The following is an 18,582-nucleotide window of genomic DNA, read 5'->3' on the forward strand; positions in this document are numbered from 1 at the left end:
GGTGGTCCACATTTCAGTCTAATCTCCTGGGACACCCTAATTAAAGAATCAAGAATTTTGCATACTTACAGTCTAAATCCAGTGGGTAGTTTGAAGGCAGTTTGTCTTGCCTTCACCTTAACTTTCTGAAGTCATCTTGCTTTAGTGAAGAACTATATAAAGAACAAATATTAGTGTATTGGCTTTTATAAAATTTAAAGGATTTTTGAAACTGTAAGTCTACCGTAAAACTTCTGACACTGAGAGTGTTTTATAGGAGGGAGTTTCAGACCTCTAGCATATTCTGCATCACGTTTGCTCTGAGAATGGAAAAAACCTGAAAATGGCACCCTTGGGCTTTGTTCCTGGAAGAGGAGTGAAACATGCAGCATCCGGTTCTGGAAGCAGCAATGGCCATGTAGTTAATGACCCATGATTAAAAGGAACTACTAGCTCACTTTTTCAATTTACACAGCCTCAAACAATGAGGACACTTTTATTAAGCAGCCCCTGAATTGGAGCTCTTCAGAAGATCCAGGTATTCACACTGGCTTAATCATAATACACCAAGACATTGTGTCTATGCTGAGTGGAGGCTGTGGAAAGGGAAAGGCCATCAGTGAAAGATTTACAGGAAGGAAAGGCAGAACTAGGAGACTGTCTGGCTTCAGGAATGGAGAAGGCTTGGGTAAAACCTGCATCACTCCCAGAATGAAAGCAGGGATTGCAAGGAGAGTGCACAATTCAATTGACAGAGATGAGAACAGTGGGGACAGTGAGACAGTGTGGTCAGGTTGAGAACCGAGGGGCCACAGAGCCTAGATATGTGGCTGTTCAGTGGGAATGTGGTGCTACTTGGCTGACCTCTGAAGGATGGGGTACGGATTACAGGTTTAGACACGTAGAAGCTCAGCACCGGAGGGCTCGGGGAAGGGAAGGAAGGGCCTAGGAACACAGGTAGTGAGGATGAGCAAAAATGGAAAAGTAAACAGGCCAGAGTGACCAGGAAGTAGTGAAAGACTTAGGGAAGGGTGGTGTACCGAGAACTAAGGGGAAGACATTTCAGAAAGGAAGGGGCATTTAAAACTGACAGAAGAGTGAACAAAAATAACGACAAACATGGGGCAAAAGCAGACATAAGTAATTGTTGATTAGTGATAGGGACTTAAAAGTGTTTATCACCATCCAGGTGCCATTCATATCGATGTTTAATCTGAGTTATTTTACTGAAATAAAATTTCAGAGTCCATGTTTTAACAAATTTGTAGAAAACACAAGATACCAAAGCCTTCTGCCACCCACACCCAAACCTATGGAAACCTCAGTCTATGACCCCATGTGTATTGTTTTAACTGTAAATGCTTTTAAAACATTAGGGCCGGACGATATTTAGAGAATACTTATCCCAAAGACTTCTTGTCATCCAGAAGGAGCAGGAGGAATTGAATTTTATATTCATCACCTGAAACAGCCTAAACACTGGAAAGAGATAAGAAGGGTGGTCCTGAAGGCAGACACACAAACCAGTCCCACAACAGCCGCATCTGACTTCTGGGAAGATGTTTCCAGGCCAGTGAGCCTGCTGAGTCCACCATCTCTGTGAGTTGAGCAGAAGGGACCAGGAGTGCAGGGTGCTGGGGAGATGTGATTCATGAAGATGCAGAACAGTTGGAGAGTTCAGACCCTCTGACAGAGTGGAATATGGCACATCTGCTTTGGAAAATAGTTTGGCAGGGGCCCAGGGATTTAGCTCAGTGGTTCTACTACCTGCCTCGCAAGTGCAAGGTCCCAAGTTCGATCCCCAGGACCAAAACCAAAACAAAACCAAAAACCAATAGTTTTGCAGCTTCTTAAGAAGTTGAATATAAATATACAAGCCATTCTACTTCTAGGTATGTTTCTGGGAGAAATGAAAGCCTTGTCCATACAAAGACTTGTACACGAATAGCCATGCAGCTTGATTTGAAATTGCCAAAAGCTGGAAGCATCTCAGAAGTTCCTCAATTGGTTGTTACACAAAAAACAGCTGTGGTCTGCGTGGTCGGGGCATTCTGCCTGTCACAGGAAGGAATGCACTATTTTTTGATTCATGCACCAACATATTGTCTCATTGGGCAAAATATTTTGTAGTGCATACTGTATGATTTCATTTGGATGACAGCACATCTCTAATGATACAATGTAGATCAGTGTTTGCCTTGGAGCTTGGGAGGGAGAGGCAGGCATGGAGTGGGGCATGACACACAGAGACATTCAGGGCTGTTCATTCTCCAGTGTGCTGATGCTTTCATAGTGTATGCACAACTCAGGATTGATCACTTTAAAAACGTATAATCTATTGTATGTCAACTATAGCTCATTAGGATTGTTTATGAAAGAATTTAAGCAAACCTTTCATGAACAGAGATCAGAGAGGCTGAGAGACATGGGTTCCAGATGGATCTGTTTTTCCTCAGGGATCACATCTTATTTCTCTGCATTCTTATCTATTTGGTAAGTTGTAGATATTTTCTGAGATTGAGATCAGGCTTATTGGTCTGTATTTAATAAACCCCTATCAGATTTCACAGCCTGAGGTGGGTTTCTGAGTCTTGCTGACTGAGGAATCTTATCACCCTTGAGTGGAATGTTGAAAAGTTTCCTTCCTTGAATTTCTGCATGAGAAGCTACGGGGGCCAGGAGAGATGTATACTGGGCTCCCACGAGACATGCCTGGTGGCTCTGTGTGGTACACATTATTCCTCCTCTGTTTCCCAAAGGTGGAAACTGAATGTCAGATGGGGTAAGTACCTCGGCTGAGATCCCACAGCTGGTAAATGGCAGAGGTGGGCCTAGAATCCAGAAATTTCTCATAACAAAACCCATGACTGTACCTGGGTTTCACACTCTTCTTAGCAAAGTCTGTAGAAGACAAGAGGCGGAGTTCATGCTGGAAGGAGTTGCTCTACATTAGTGACTAGCAGGAAAGTCCTTTAGAGATTGTTCCTCTAAATTTCCTAAGGTGCAGTGGTGATTTCAGACCATAGGTTCTTGGCCTTGCTTACCTGGATGTTCAGTTTGCCATCAGGTGGTAACCCATGGGACCACCACAACTCATAGCATGAATTTCCCTTTAGCATTTCCTGGTTCAAACATATTTCTTACATCTCCAGAGTCTACAGAAGTCTGGTACCCAAGGATGAGCAGCAGTTAGGAGGCCCTTAGAGCAGATGAGATCTCATCTATTTTTCTGCCTCATTCTAGATTAAGCATTTCTCTAATCTGCAGTGCTTTCTCTGGCTCCACTCAGGAGGGAGAAGACAGCACAGTCAAGGATGGTTTGTCCCTTTAAAGTCTTTAGAAAAGCCAATGGAGAAATCTCAAACAGTTGGTAGATACCGAGAGGTCATTTCTTGCCAAGAGTGCCCCAAAGCCCGGTCCTCATTAATCAGCTCGAGCTCTGTGGAAAAATGTTAAGCACAGGTATTGTTCCTGAGGCTTCTGCTCTCTTCGCTGTCCACAGCAAGCCCATTGCTTGCTCTCCTGCAGCATGCAGACAGCCACACAGAGCACATAATTTATTTGCTTAGTTTTTCCAAAGCCGAGTGGAGGGCACAGTGAACTTTTCAATGCTTGTTAAGCCTGTGTGGAAGAGAACTGTAGGTCACAAATGATCACAGGCACCCAGGGTTCTGGTTCCTTGGAGACCAAAAACACACCTAGGTGGCCTCAAGCTCACCTGACCAGCTTCCTTTTCTACCCTGGTCAGGACCCAGCCCTTTCTCCATACAGTCCTGAGAACATACTAAGCCTGCTCATATTTCTGGCCTGAGGCTATGATGTTCCCTTCCCAGCCTGATGTACATGCAGAGGAGCACTTTGTTCCTGTCTTTGATTGTTTTGATAGAACATCTTACGAACCAATTTTGAAAGGAGAAAGGGCTTTGGTGTCAGATAGATCAAAATTTAAATCACAGGACAGCTATTTGCCTGCTGTGTGACCTTAGGCAGGTCACTTCATGTCTCTGATCCATAATTTCCTTTTTGTCGCAGAGGGTTTAACAATGCTAAAGAGAGAAGTATGGCCTTGGCAAACAGCTCATAGCTGTTCCTTTCCTTTCTGTGCTCCAGGTGATTTCCTGAGATCAAGGATTATAACTGAATTCTTCTGCAGCCTCCACAATGTTGAGCGCATAGCTTTCATGATTTGAGTACTTTTTCTGGGGAGAATATATCTGTTCCCAGAGGAAGGAAAGACATAGGAGTTACTCATGTTTCCACAATATTTTTTTCTGTCGTTTCTCAAAGGAAACTTTGGTTAATTTTACCCTCTGGAGACCAGCATCCTAAAGCCTGTTTAGATCCAGATTCATTTGTTTTGCGATTGCAGGGGCAGGCAGGTGGAGCTGCTTCATGTATTTCCAGCAGCTCCTGGATATTGGTTTTCTCGTCTGGTTTTTCAATCCATTGAGCATCAAATTGTATTTCCTAGTGAGCCAGCTTTCTCATCTGGGCTCTGAGCTTGGTGTTGAAGGGCTCATCCCTCTTGAGTGGCAGCGCCTTGGGGTTTGATGAAGATGCTGACTGTGGTGCTTGCTTTTGCAAGCTTCTGCTGCTTTCCCAAGTCTCCCAGGCACCACACTGTTCCACAATTAATCAATACCTTGTTCTCTGCACCTGAAGGATCTTTCACCCCATTTCACCTATGCTCCTTCAAGACCAGACTCGCCCCCTCTGCAGCTCTGCAGGCTGAGGCTCCTTCCCCACAGCCCGTGTCCGCTCACCCACTTCCCTTTCCGAAACCCTTACTCAGATTTCCCATCACACTGTAACACCTGATTATGCTTATTGGTCTCCGTTTCCCCTTACTGTGACTAGTTGAGAAATAATACTGTGTTTTTGTTTCTGAGTCCCAATATATAGTAGTTTCCCTGAAATAGGTAGATTGGGGAAAGGAAGGGAGATAGTCAGAAGAGGGATTTTCCAGCCATTATTAACACTAAGATTGTCTCTAATACACTACAGATCTTACCCTCTCTGTAGTGCCCCAGTGGGCTTGTGTTCGGGGGTACAAGATAACACCAACAGGCCTACTTTCCTAAACTTCAGGGACCTAGGGAGGAGGGTGTGTGGGAAACCTGTGTGTGGGGTGAAGCAGGGTGGCAGAATGAATGTGTCAGAGAGTTCTTTCCCTTCCTTGGGTTTGTTTTCCATTGAAATGGAGAATGAGGGTAGAAATTAACAGTGTTAAAATTTAATTAGGAAGGTAATTCTGCTAAGCAATGCAATAAATAGTTAAAAATTCAACAATTCAATGGGACATTTCTATGCACATAAAACAAATATTGGTCCCCTCTTTGGATTTATCTGTGATATCTGCTGTGTGTCTGAGAGATGGATGTAAATCATGCTTTTCAAGGGAAAAGGGGGCTCTTCCTAGAGTATCTTGTATGATGGTTTTTGTTATTTTTGTTTCAAACCAGTTGTTCTGAAGTGTTCTAAGATCAGTAAAACTTGTAAAAATAAAAGTTTTTGAGAACTGGGGATTTAATCACTGGTTCCCCCACCTGCCTCAATAAGCACAAGGACTGGAGTTTGATCCCTGGTAACAAAACACACACACACACACACACAACCAACCAACCAACCAAGCAAACAGAAAGGAAGAAAGAAAGGAAAAGAAAAGTTTTTGACACATAATAGTTTACAGTTGACTGTTTTCCAGGACCCATCTCATTTATTCCTCACAGCAAATCTATAGCAAATCTGAGGCCCTTATTATCCCTGATTTACAAATGAAGTTTGAGGCTCAGAAAGACTCAGTAGTTTGCATTAAAGTCAGTGGGTAGGAGACTCAGACCTGAAACAAGGTAGTAGCTCTAAGTCCTAGGCATCTCTCATGTTTACTAGGTGTGAATTGCTTTTTGGGGTTCATAATACAAATCAGTGGAGGATGAAAGGATGAGCAGAAGTCCAGTGATGCTAAATGTCTATAAATGCAGTGTGTTAATATTAATGAGAAGAGAAAATCTGTAGTCCTATAAAATTTTCAATCTATTGAATATCAAATCATTTTTGCCTAGTGAACTCCTTCTGAATTTCAAAATTCATGTAATGAAATATGCAATACACATGTATGTGGATGTAGGCATATACTTTTATTGTTTAAGATACTTTATTGTTTAAGATATTATACCATCTCATCAAGATGAATTTCAAAGGAAAAATACAGATTCACATTGTTATTCTTGAGTACCAGAGAGTATTCTCCAGTCACTCAAGACCCAAGAGGATGTACACAAAGGTTTTGATATTTTCTTTCTATTTCCTATTTGTGTCTCTCTTTACGATGTCCTTGCCTTTCCTCCTGACTGGACAGGTGTTTGACCAAAGAAGCTAGGAAGAAAGTGGACATTGTATTAAATGTGGGAAGGTTTCTGTTTCATTAGAAAATCCAAGTGGAATTGAAAATAGAAGGTGAAGGGTTCTCATCTGTGAGATTGTTGTTTCCAGGTGGCTTTGTAACTATGTGACTAATTCCCATATTTCCAATGAAGGACTTGGAGTTTGGGATCATGGGAAAGGAATGATATAGCCAGACATGGCGGTGCAAGCCGGTCATCTCAGCTCTCGGGCAGGCTGAGGCAGGAAGATCAAAATTTAGAGCTTTGCCTTGGCAACTTAGTAACTTACCACGATGTTGTCTCAAAATAAAAAATTTTACAAGGGCTGGGAATGTAGTTCAGTGTGAAGGGCCTGATTTCAGTCAATCCCTAGTACTGTAGTAGTAGTAGTAGTAGTAGTAGTAGTAGTAGTAGTAGTAGTAGTAGTAGTAATAGTAATAATAATAATAATAATAAAGAAGATGAAGGCGAAGATGAAGAAGAAGAAGAAAATATTCACAAATAGTGTAATCATCATGTACTACAATCATGTGCTAATAAAAAATAGAGGCAAAAAAAGAAGAAAAGGTTCAGGAAGGCAGAGCTTTGGTCAGTGTCCACATTGTTCCTTCTCTTGCAAGTGTCCAGAGTGTTTTGGGAGCACCTAGAATGTGATCCTGTGGCTGCTTCCCTTTGGGGACAGATCAGTCAGAAACAGACCACCGTCCTCACTTAGGCTGCTGTGATAGGCCGGAAATTGTGCTTGCTCATGTTAAGTCCCGGTTTCCTTTGACCAGCTGCATGACCTTTGTCACAGGTGTACAACCAGGTACCTACGCTGACATTATCCCATTTCCTTATCTGCCAAGGGAGGGATCATAATTCCTTCCACACAGAGTGTCTCCTTAGGACCCAAGGAAATAATGTGTATTGTAGTGCTTTATAGTCAAGAAGGGATAGATTATTATTTAAATATTTTCATATAAAATTTTTTAGTTACGGAGCATCCAGTATGATTCAAGACCTGTGATCAATGTACCTAAGTTTAAGATATTTGTTACAAATAAAAGAGACAAATCAAACTGATCACATTTCATGCTCATTTTTAAAAAGTAGAAATAAATGAGAGCAAGCACATAAGAAGACATCAGTCATGAAGCCATGTGAAAAAGTATTGACACACGTCAGTGGCTGCCCACTCACCCTGATGCCTTCTCTTCTCCACCACAGGCATGCGTCAGGGCAATGACCATGGCACCCAGTACCGCTCGGCCATCTACCCGACGTGCACTGCGCAGATGCAGGTGGCCCTGCAGTCCAAGGAGGACTATCAGAAGGTAGGGTCCTGCCCTGTGCAGCTGGGAGGATGGAGGCCAGTCCCCACATTCCAGGGGGTTCACGTCTCCCACCTGGAACTGTGTTCCACTGCACATTTCCTAACATTTGTGCCAGTCTCTTGGAGTGGAGCCATCATGTACAAGAAATGGACACAATCAGATTTGTGGAGTGGGGCCTTGTGTATTCTCTTTAAGTCAACTCATCCAGATGAATTTGTGCTGGTTGAAATAGAGTTCTTCTCCCTCTCCCTCTTCCTCTCCCTCTCCCTCTCTCTCTTTGTCTGAATCTCTTTGTCTGAATCTTTGTTTAGCCAGCAGAAATTTATCATCTCACAGTTGTAGAAAGGGAGTTGTGGGCTGCAAGGAATGCTCTGCTCCAGGCCTCACTCCCTGGCTTGTAGATGGCCACCTTCTCCCATGGATATTCCCATTTTATGTGTGTCTATTTCTGTGTCCAGATTTTCCACTTTTAAAGGACTATGGTCCTACTGAATTTGGGCTAATCCTGATGACCTCATTTAACTTGATTACCTCTGTTCAGACTCTACCTAAGAACAAGGTCATATTGTGAGAGGTTGGGACTCCAAAATATCTTTCCTTGGGAGACACAGTTCAACCCATAATGCTCAATTGCCAGTAACAATAAACTGAATTATAATAAAAATACCTCTCAGAAACATGTACTTTATATCATAAAATAATTATTTTACTGTTAACTTATATTTTTAAAAACTTCCTCCAATAGACATTTAGTTCTTTTAAAAATAACCTGAATTGCTTTAAATTTTAGAGCTTCACAGTAAAGCTTAAAGTTTAGTTATGCTCACAATGTCTGATGGGGATTCACAGTTTGTAGTACATCCAGTAGACAGTCTATGCTGATCCATTTTAGAATTAGGTAAATGGGGACAGAGTGTATCTTCTGGTGAGCAGGTATCAGGCACAGGACTCAGGGTCAGCTTGACCTTCACAAGCAACTGGGCTGAGGGGGTCACGGAGGGAAAGAGAGAGAGGAAGAAGGAGGGAGAGAGGGGCCCATGAGACCACTCTACAACTGTGATCTCTCCTTGGCTGATGACCATAGTTGGCCCAGAGTGCAGATACCAGTGTTTAGTCCCCTCTCCTGGAGTGTGGGCTGCACTTAGTGACAGAAGTGATGGGCTGTCACTTCTGAGGTCAGGTTATTAAGACTGTGGTTTGCATCTTGGGATCTGCCCCCCCCACTCTGGATCACTTACCCTGGGGATATAGGGACTCACACAGCAGGGGATCAAGGCCTGCTGAGAACCACCTGAGCAAGCAGAGAGCCCCTCAGCCCTCGCCCCAACTTCAGATGAGGCCGCAGTCCCAGTGGGCTGGCTGTCTAACTGCTCTGTCATGAGAGACCTTGAGCCAGAGGTACTAATGAACCGAGCTGCAGAAACTGAAATAATAGATGCATGTTATTTTAAACTGCTCAGCTTGAGAGTATATTTATGTTTTTATTCCAAACAATTTTTACCTACAAGTAGTGTTTTCTCCTATTGCTTTTCATTATGATTTTCTGATAAGAGTGTGCATTCCCAGACACACGTGGTGTTGGCCATGCACATCAGCCCCTCCTGTTAAACTGTATCAATTCACGTCACTTGTGTGTTTATTTAGCATGTGCTCGACACTTGAAAAACCATATACTTTATTTAACTCAGGCAAACCTATGAGGCTGAAGGAGACCTTGTTCTTATCTTTCAGATGCTCAAACTCAGGAGAATACGTAGAATAAGTGGAAGTAAAGAGAAATAGGACTAGATGGAGGGAGATGAGGTAGGCAGCTCTGCAGGACTCCAGAGTAGAAACCCTAAGAGCGTCGTGTAGGGTGGTGGATATAGGCATGGAATGAAGGGAAGTTAGGGAGCAGACTTTATAGAACTTGGAACTTATTGGAAGTTGAAGGTCAGTGAGAGAGAAGGGTCCACAGTTATTTGCAGGTTTCTGGCCAGTGATATTCTGAACAAAAGTCTGGGGAAGCCGAGGCAGATTTGGGAGAATGGCAAGTTCCAATTTGAAAATGTGGAGTGAGGCACCCTTGCTAAGGGCATCGCTGAGCTGTGGGAGGAAGCATGGGTCGTTTGCTCCTTGACAGTTGTTGTGTTAACTGGGTTAAAGATTTGAAATGCAGGGCTTGGTACATAGTAAGTGCTAAATAAGTGGGAGCCTCTATTATTACTGGGAGCTATCAACATATGTTTCCTAAATGAAGACCACTTTGGGAAACTGCTAAGAGTTGAGAAAAGAGGGCTTAGGATCTGAGGACCACAGACATTTGAGAAATGGGAAGGATGCTATACCAGGCATTAGGGAGAGCCAACCAACCCCAGCAGGCACTTTAAAATAGATCTATTTGGTTTAATCCTCATATATTTAATTATAAAGACAATGCTTGTAATTAATGCCAAAAGTGAGACATGAGTCATGCTATAAATATATTGCCGAATGTAATGATTCACAGCCCTTGTAGGGTACTAGCGGAGATATCAAGAGACTCTGGATGGATATGCACCGACCTTCACAATATCTCAAAAGGACATGATATTTTAGTGTTCACAATAAAAATTTTAAGTTTCATGTGACGGTGAGGAGACTTATGTTATTTTCCAGCTTCTACCCTCTTAGCTTTGAGTTGAAACTATGCTGATTTTAGGTAACCGATGTCCATCAGAAATAAAGTTTAGGCATTAAACAATTAATTAATTGTTTTGTTCATTTCCCCACTATTTTGTGCGTTTTGGAGTTGTTAATCTTACATTCTAGACAGTTCAAAATGAATGGTTTTTGGATGTTCTACCTGTTAGCACATGGGAGAGAGATATTTGGCTTGGCTTTAAAATTAGCATCTAGTTTTGAAAAAGGACTGAGGACTCCTCTGCCTCCAGTACCCAGACATTCATTGTTCCTCATATAACCACAAAAAATTACTTTATCACCAGCTCAGAGAACACACATTGTTATGTATCTTTTATTCTGTCACATAAATAAATGTGGCCCTAGATACCACTGAGAGATGAGTAGCGACTCCAGTACTTCTGTTCTAATTAGCTAAAACCCAAAGTCTACTCTTAACCAGTGCTTCCAACGCCAGTCTGCCTTCTGCCGTGATGGCTGTTGTCTTTTCCATGCTGTCTGGCAGAGTGTCCTTTAGTCAAATGGACTGTTGAGCAGCTGAAATGTGATAATGAAACTAAGGAACTGAAAATACTATTTTAATCAGCATGTATATTTAAATAGCTACATGTGGCTAGTGGCTAGAAAAGGCTGAGTGTGTGCATGTGTGTGCACACATGTGTGCACCGTGAAGGGCCGAGGCCATGTCAGTCTGGCTCCCTGGCTGGATGATGCAGGATTGCAAACCTTCCACCCTCACGATGGCTTCTTCCTGGAGCACAGGACTGTGGGGAACACAGGTCCTTGTGCCCTGCAGAGGTGCTGTGCCGAGATCTCCATGCTCTTTCCTTTCTGGAGAAGACGGTCACGTCATGTTCCTCTTTCCAAATGTCTCACTGAGTGGGCAGTAGGGCTGACTGCTCATCTGTCCCTGGGGGACCACTGTAATTTTGTCTTAGCCTGAGACTTGAGAAAGGCCAAGCCCAAGTTGGCAGCTTACGTGTGAGAACCAACTGGGGTGTGTGGTGCCAAGGAGCTGGAGCAAGGGGCAGAGAGTGGAAGAGGAAAGGAGGGAGGCCCAGTGTACATTGGCCTCTGCTGTCCTCAGAGGTGGTCTGAGGCTGTGAAATCATCAACCCTTCCAGGGAAGGAAAGAAAGCCATCGATCAGGGTATCTTTGCACGGCTGGCTGTGTATGCGTGGGCTCAAGACTGCAGGCAACATGTGCCCTGGGTATGGGATGAGGCACTGGCGGTGCATGCAACTGCACAAAACCAATGAGAGGCCTTGAAAAACCAGGCACCACCTGGAGTCTGATGCCATCTGTATGAAGGGTCCTCCTCCACACCCACACCCAGCCCCAGCCCTGAAGCCCGCTGTCTGCAAGGGCTCAAGGCGGACTCCAAGACTGAGGGGCTCTCTGGGGTTCTTGTTGGAGCAGAGGAAGAAGAGGGCAAGGTTGCTCTCCACAGGGCATCCTGCTGCACTCGTGGAGTCCTTCCAGAGAGGGTTTTCTCTGTCAAGTTCATAGAAGACCACGATGGACATTTCCTATGTCACTATGCAATAATAATAGAAAACAAAAGGGCAGCTATTTACTAAATGCTAATTACTGCCTGAAACAGTCCACTAAATAAAGTCATTTACAAAATCTTCAAGTGTCTTTGTCTACATACATAGATATAATAGATATGCTTAGATATAGGTGTGTATATCTCTGTATCTATATAAAATTATGTGCATGCAGGATTTTCAGAGATGAAACTCCTATGAATTTCTGACTTTTCATTGCATTGATATAATTGATAAAATATATACCAGAGCGGGTGAAGAAACCAATAATTTGCTTGTGAAATGATATAATTAGCCATTACACCATAAGAGAATAAATCTTTTCTTTTACATTTACCTCACTATGATACGTGGTTTCTAATGGACCCTACATAGGGGAGATTCTGGGCTCTCACCCACCACCTTTGCCATGACCAAAGGGTAGCAGACAGCTAAGCAGGTGACCCCCAAACTGGCTTTTCTGCATCTTATGTCTAGGGTCACCCTGAACAAAGGGAAATTCTGCAGGTGACTCACTGTACTCATTTGCATTGCCTGTTTCCCCTTACAGGTCGGCGTTTCTGGCCCCGTCACTATGTTCTGGGCTTCACCTTCTCTGAGCCTGGCGGGACCCTGTGCACCAAGTATAACACTGACTTAGGTTACACATTTGATAGTCTTCACGACTTTGCCCCCAGTGACCCTTAGTAACCAGCTTCTTCAGCAACTTCTTTATATGTGAAGTTGAGAGTGACAGGATTGCTTACCACAGAGCAGCCATTTGAACATAAAATTAGCTGATTTTATCACAGGGACCAATTGTTGAGCTAATTAGATGTGCAGTACTGCTGAGGAGCCAGAAACCAAAAGTGATTTTCCGTCTAAACTGTGGTTTTCTGCAAAGTTGGCTGGGCTGCAGATCCCAGGCTCGACAGCAGCCCGAGGATAGGAAAGATGGCTGAAGAAGTTTGCTGGTTCCAGAAGACCAGAGGGGCAGGGAGGCCCAGGGAGGAAAGTTGCATCTCAAGGAGGGAAACTGCTTCACCCTAGATCTGCTGACCTGCGAAGTGCCGGTTGGGCTCACAGGATTTGTTGGCTGCTTCATGTCTTTGGCACGCCAAGGATTTTGTATAAACTGTGAAGATGTCTGGCCTCCCAGGGAAGTCTTTGTAATCTCCCTCTAACTTTATTTTCATATTTAAAAATTTTCCTTGAAGAATTTCATGGTAGGATTATTTGCTGCTAGCAGGCATTAATTAGATGAGATAATCCAATGTACTTGCTTTTAGATTATCAGCTGTGGACAGTTTGGCTCCTGAGTGAGCCTGTCCTGACACAATCTTCTCTGTCCTTCCCTGAATTGTGGCCCCTGGGAGGGGCAGATAGTGGTCCAGATGAGATTCTTTCGTCCTGAAAATGTGTCTCTTCCTCATTTAGGAATTTAATATTTTTATGTGAAATTTGAAAGACAATGAACAAATATACAGATAGTTCTCCTGGTCACCCAGCCTAGCTCTTCCCTACCTCCTCAAGCTTTGTGAATAGAAAGCACAATCTTTTCTCTGAGTATTTCTTTTATTAAAGAAGAGAAGAAAAGCAGGGATTTCCTTTGCAGACATTTTACAACATATTAAGTTCTAATAAGAATAATATCCTTCTGGAGCAAATTCCAAAGTATCTACTGTATCTCAAATATAAACAGTGTTTTAAAATCTGTCTTCACCAGTCTGTATCCATCCAATCCATCTACTCTTCCATTCATCTGCCCGCCCATGTATCCATCCACCCATCCATCTGTCCCTCCATCCGTATCTGTACCTCCTCCCTCCCACCCACCTGTCCACCCACCCATCTATCCACTCAACCATCCATATATCCTTTTTTATGTTTAATATATACCTGTAATTTTTAAGTATTTTCCATACTTTTATCTCAAAGTTCAATTACCTAGCAGTTTATCATGTATCATCTGTGTGTTTGTACATACTCAATACAGTGTAATTTTAAAGAAAAATACCTAATGTGAAAGACAAAAAACAGTATACAATGATTGGGTTACAGATAACAGTTTTTAAAATAAAGATTCAGCTTTGATTAATTATCTTCCCACTTAGATTATATCCAGATATTCAGTGACTCCATATGCTTTCCAGTTAAACCCTGACAAATGACAAATTGTGGTTTGGCTGTTCCCTCTCTCTGACACACAAACACACACACACACACACACACACAGAGAGAGAGAGAGAGAGAGAATTTAACTATTCTAAAGTAGCGCACCAAAATAGTAACAGTAAAAATATCCTAAGAGCTGGAATATTTGAGAGAGGAGGAGGAGAAGCATATGTACACGTGCGTGTGTGTGTGTGTGTGTGTGTGTTTGTGTGTGTGTGCGTGTGTGTGTGGTCAGAATGACATTTGGACGGTTGGCAGTGTCTTAGTCACTAATAATCTTTTAGTCACTTACTATCTTTGAGCCCTGAGTTAATTTCTTTGGTCCTCATTTCAAATTACTGAAGTGTGAATGACAAAATAGTCATATAGTTTTGTTATTAAAAATTAAATGAGATTGCATATCTACCTATGTACCTACCTACTATCATGCAGTAGTGGCCCAATGTAGTGGACCCCTCTAGTTTTCTGATCCAGAATGTGGTTCTAACGATGCCTAAGTGAGAGAATTTAAGTATATCAAGGTATCTCTGATCATTTGAGAACCTCTTTTCCTTAGCTGGACCTGATGGCTCCCTGTCAGGAGGTACACACAGGCCTTTCGTGTCCCTTCTGAGCATCTGTAGGATGAATATGTGCATCTCTTCTTACCCTCCCCCACCTTCCAAAGCAAAATAACAAATGTATCACCTTATCAAATATTAATTATGCACTGATTAGTTTCTAGACTTGCGTCACTTTTGTTTTAAACAAAGCTATCTGAAGAAATATCTTGTGAAGTCTGTTGTAATAAACTGTTGCATAAGCAATCTCCTACTTCTGGGAACTATTCTGACATTTCCTGCATTAAGTAAGCTCTTTGGGGGCTCCCATTTACCCAGCACTGGGTCCTGTGCTCAGCTCCTAGCAGATTATCAGCAAATCTGTATAGACCTGAGCTGGAGAGACACAGCAGATGAAGAAGCCCACTCTGTGGTCCCGTCTTATGGAATGAGTATTTTTGTCCCCCACCTCCACACGAGTTCCTCCGTCCACGCCCCGCCCCCATGATGACAGTTGGCTCTGATTAGGGCTAGATGAGGTCACGTGGGATTAGCATCCTCCTGAGAAGAGAGCTCGGAAGAGCTCTCACTCTTTCTGCTCACACGTACAAAGAAGTCATGGGAGAACACACCTCACCATCCACAAGCCAGGAAAGCGGGCTTCAGAATAAATGCCTGACACATCTAGATCCTGGGCTCTGAGCTCCAGAACCATGAGAACCGCCCAGCCTGTGGGATTTTGCTCTGGGGCCTTGTTCTGTGTGCTGGGACCCTCAGGGGTGGGAAGAACCACATCTTGGACAGGAAGACTCAGTTGTGCCTAGTTGTGGAGGAGACTGCAGCTCTGGCTCCTTGTCTGGAATGTGGAGAAAACAAGCAGTGAAGCATTTCATGAATGCAAACAGCGCTCAGGGCTGTCTGCTGCCTCCCGCATTACCCTGAACATCCTTCACACCTGAATAGGGTAGGGCGGGATCCCTTCTCCTCCCTGCCTCATCCATCAGAGTTTGAAACTGGAGCTCAGAGGGCATCACTAGTATTCCCAAGATGGCCCTTGATAGGACACTCAGAGAGTAAGAGTTGTTCGACTCTGAATTCCATTCCCCACTCATCCCCACTGAGTAAGAGCATTTGCAATCCATCTGGCATTTACAACTATTGGGGTGTTATGGGTGATGCGAGACAGGGCAGTCTGCAGTGGCTTCCTCCAGCTTTTTCAGAGGCCCTCAAATTTCAAACCATCATTAAAATACAGGACCGGGGAGTCTTCTTTTCTGTCAAGAAGCTGGCATGGTCATTTCTGTTTCTTTGTTCCCAGGGAAATGGGCAGGCAGCTTGCTCCTAGATGCCTTCTTGGTCTATTGTGTTCACTGGGCTGTGATATTTAAAACCCATAGAAAAACACCAAGACTCTTGCTATCTTCAACACCAAAAAATCACTTATTTGCGTTGGAGGACCCTGGGTAGATGTGGGTAAATGTCAGTTGTTATTGTATGGTTTGGGGATTAGACAGCTCTTCATCTCTTTGATTTTATTTTATTTGTACTATTGTTTAAATCATGAAGGTATGATTTAAAATACCCAAGGAAGGGCTGAGGATTTAGCTCAGTGGTTCCACCGCTTGCCTTGCAAGTGCAAGGTCTGGAGTTTGATCCCCAGTACTGAAAAACTAACTAACTAAATAAATAAACAGAAAATACCCAAGGAAAGTTCCTGAATAATTCATTCATCTACCTTCATTGAAGAGAAAAATCTCCTTTTGTATGTAGAGATAGAATTCCTCTTAGGCCCCTCTTGGAGCTTTGAGGTTGTAATTATGGGTATTATTGTAAATAAACTCTAAGAACTTATGAAATAAATATCTTAAAAATGCCCACTTCTTGGGGGTGAGCATCTATATTTCTATGTATGCAGCCATATAGACAGCTATATATTTTAGCCTAATGGTTCAGTTGCATCTGGGTGATTATTTTCATTTCCACTTATTACTGTGTGTTAGGCTTCCTGCATATGAGTACAGATTGCCCTTTCTTGCACTGTATTTAGAAATCTCTGCGTTACCCCTGGGCATTTGTTCATTAATGGGGGTGGGGAGAGGAAAAGCTTGTAATAACGGGCTTTACATATTAAGCTGTGCATCCACATGGGGGGGGGTCACAAATGAAAAATCTTGTTTGTGTTACTGCCCTCTGGTGGTAACAACGCTTCACTGCAGTGTCAGGGAAGCACTTGGGTGGGGGCCCTGGGCCTGCAGTGGCAGCTTCTAGGAGTGAGGCAGACAGGAGCATGACTGGGCAATCAGTCTCCTGTTTGCACTCACGGCTTTCCATTCAGTTTTATTGCAGCACCCTAGGGTTCTGCTTACTGGCCAGACAGGTGATAAAAGAAAGCGTTCTTGTGAATGCTAAGGAGACATTTTGATTTCAGTGAAGGTACAGACACAAAATACTCCTAACCAGCGTAGAGCAGTTCGGAAACACATTGAAATTCTCTGTGGGCCACATTCCTGCTCTTCTTTCAGGGGCAGCGTGGGGGAGTCCACTGGCTCCTAAGTGGCACACAGACCCTCAGTGGTACACAAGACGGTTCAGGGTGGATCCAGAGGAAGCTGTTCTATTTTCATTGCTCTGTGTTTATCTTAACATGTACTAGAAAAACTGCAGCAAGTGTTTGAAGGTCAGCATTTCATGAACACTTCTGCTTAGGTAAAGAAAAGAAATGGCACCCACACACCCTGCTGGCACCCACACGTTCTTTGCAGGGATGCACCTTCCACTGGTCAGCGCAAACCTCAGTGGAGGTACCAGGATGATTTGGGCAACTCGGTCATGGCCTTGCTTGCTTGCTGACCCGCCTAAGCCAGGCTAACAGTGGATGCCTTGTAGGGTGTTAGATGATGCGCTGTGCTGTGCATGTAGCTCGTCGGGTGCTGTCTTCATCTCCCCATTCCCCAGGACATTTCTCAGAGCCCACTCCGCTCCACGTTCCCATCGTGCTTTGCGTACAACACTCGCTTCATCAGTCACTGTAAGTTTCTAGACTTCTCCTTGATGACTACGATCTTCCGTGCTTTACGTCTTTCACCACACTCGATGCGGTACTTGGCACAAAGCAGGCACTCTGGAAATGTTTGTCACATGAACCAAACCCATGCACAGGATAACTGTATTCCTCTTCCCATCCCCCAACACAAACAGTGCACCTCACGCATCAGACTAGGACTGTGTGTGTCTCTCCTTGTCTCGCTGGGTCACCTGGCTGGGTAACAGGACCTTCCTGTTCAGGTCCTGCCCGTGGCTTCAAGCAGAAAGGAGAAAAAGCCACAGTGCCTAGGCTCTGCCTGCCATTAACACCGCCTCTTATCTATCAGCTCATACATAGGGCTATTATACACATACACATAATCGTTAGTTTCAGCAGAAGAGAAATGGAGAGCAGTGGAAACATTTTAAATGCAGCGTTGCAGCTGGGGTGGAATCTATTTTAGAGACAACAAAGGGCCTTTGTTGTTCAAGCAGGTAGATTTATAAGGCTTGCCCTGGTTTAGTCTATATAAAATGGCCTTGGCAATGATATGATCAGAGAAACCACCGAGAGGAGGCGGGGACGCAGGAGCCCTTTCATTTTAGTGGCGAGAGCTTGAACTGGGGTTTGTTGTTTCCTACAGAGGCAGTGCGGTTTGCCTTTCAAATTCCCCTTGATTTGTCTCGGCTCCGCGTGGTTCTGGGCTTCTCGGATTCACCCAGACAGCGCTTCCCAGCCTGTTCCTAAATGGCCGCAGAGCGCCTGCTCGCGTTTCTGCCGCGGAGGCGATGTTCATTTACGGCTCGGAGAGATCAGAGCTTTCATGTTTGCCACGAAAGCCGCAGAGCCTCACGCACCTCGGCAGCGGAGATGAAAGGACATTTGTGTTTGTGCATGTGTGTTTAGCGCTTAAAGGACAGGGAAAAGAAAGAAAATAGATGTTACCGCTCAGCACTCACTTCAAAATGTGACTT

The 18,582-nt window shown here is 43.7% G+C and overlaps 1 protein-coding gene across 7 annotated transcripts in view; it reads left to right on the top strand.

The window, feature by feature from the left end:
- The window catches only part of Msra (methionine sulfoxide reductase A), a 335,029-nt gene that overhangs the window by 246,407 nt on the left and 70,040 nt on the right, over positions 1-18,582 (top strand). For all 7 annotated transcript variants that reach the window (XM_010622959.3, XM_010622951.3, XM_010622970.3 and 4 more), the window contains one exon: positions 7,572-7,678. In XM_010622959.3, coding sequence (XP_010621261.1) covers positions 7,572-7,678 — 107 coding nt within the window. The remainder of the gene's footprint in view (positions 1-7,571; positions 7,679-18,582) is intronic.

Source organism: Fukomys damarensis, unplaced genomic scaffold (genome assembly GCF_012274545.1).
Source record: "Fukomys damarensis isolate Sample0158 unplaced genomic scaffold, DMR_v1.0_HiC HiC_scaffold_18, whole genome shotgun sequence".
Taxonomy (NCBI): Eukaryota; Metazoa; Chordata; class Mammalia; order Rodentia; family Bathyergidae; genus Fukomys; species Fukomys damarensis.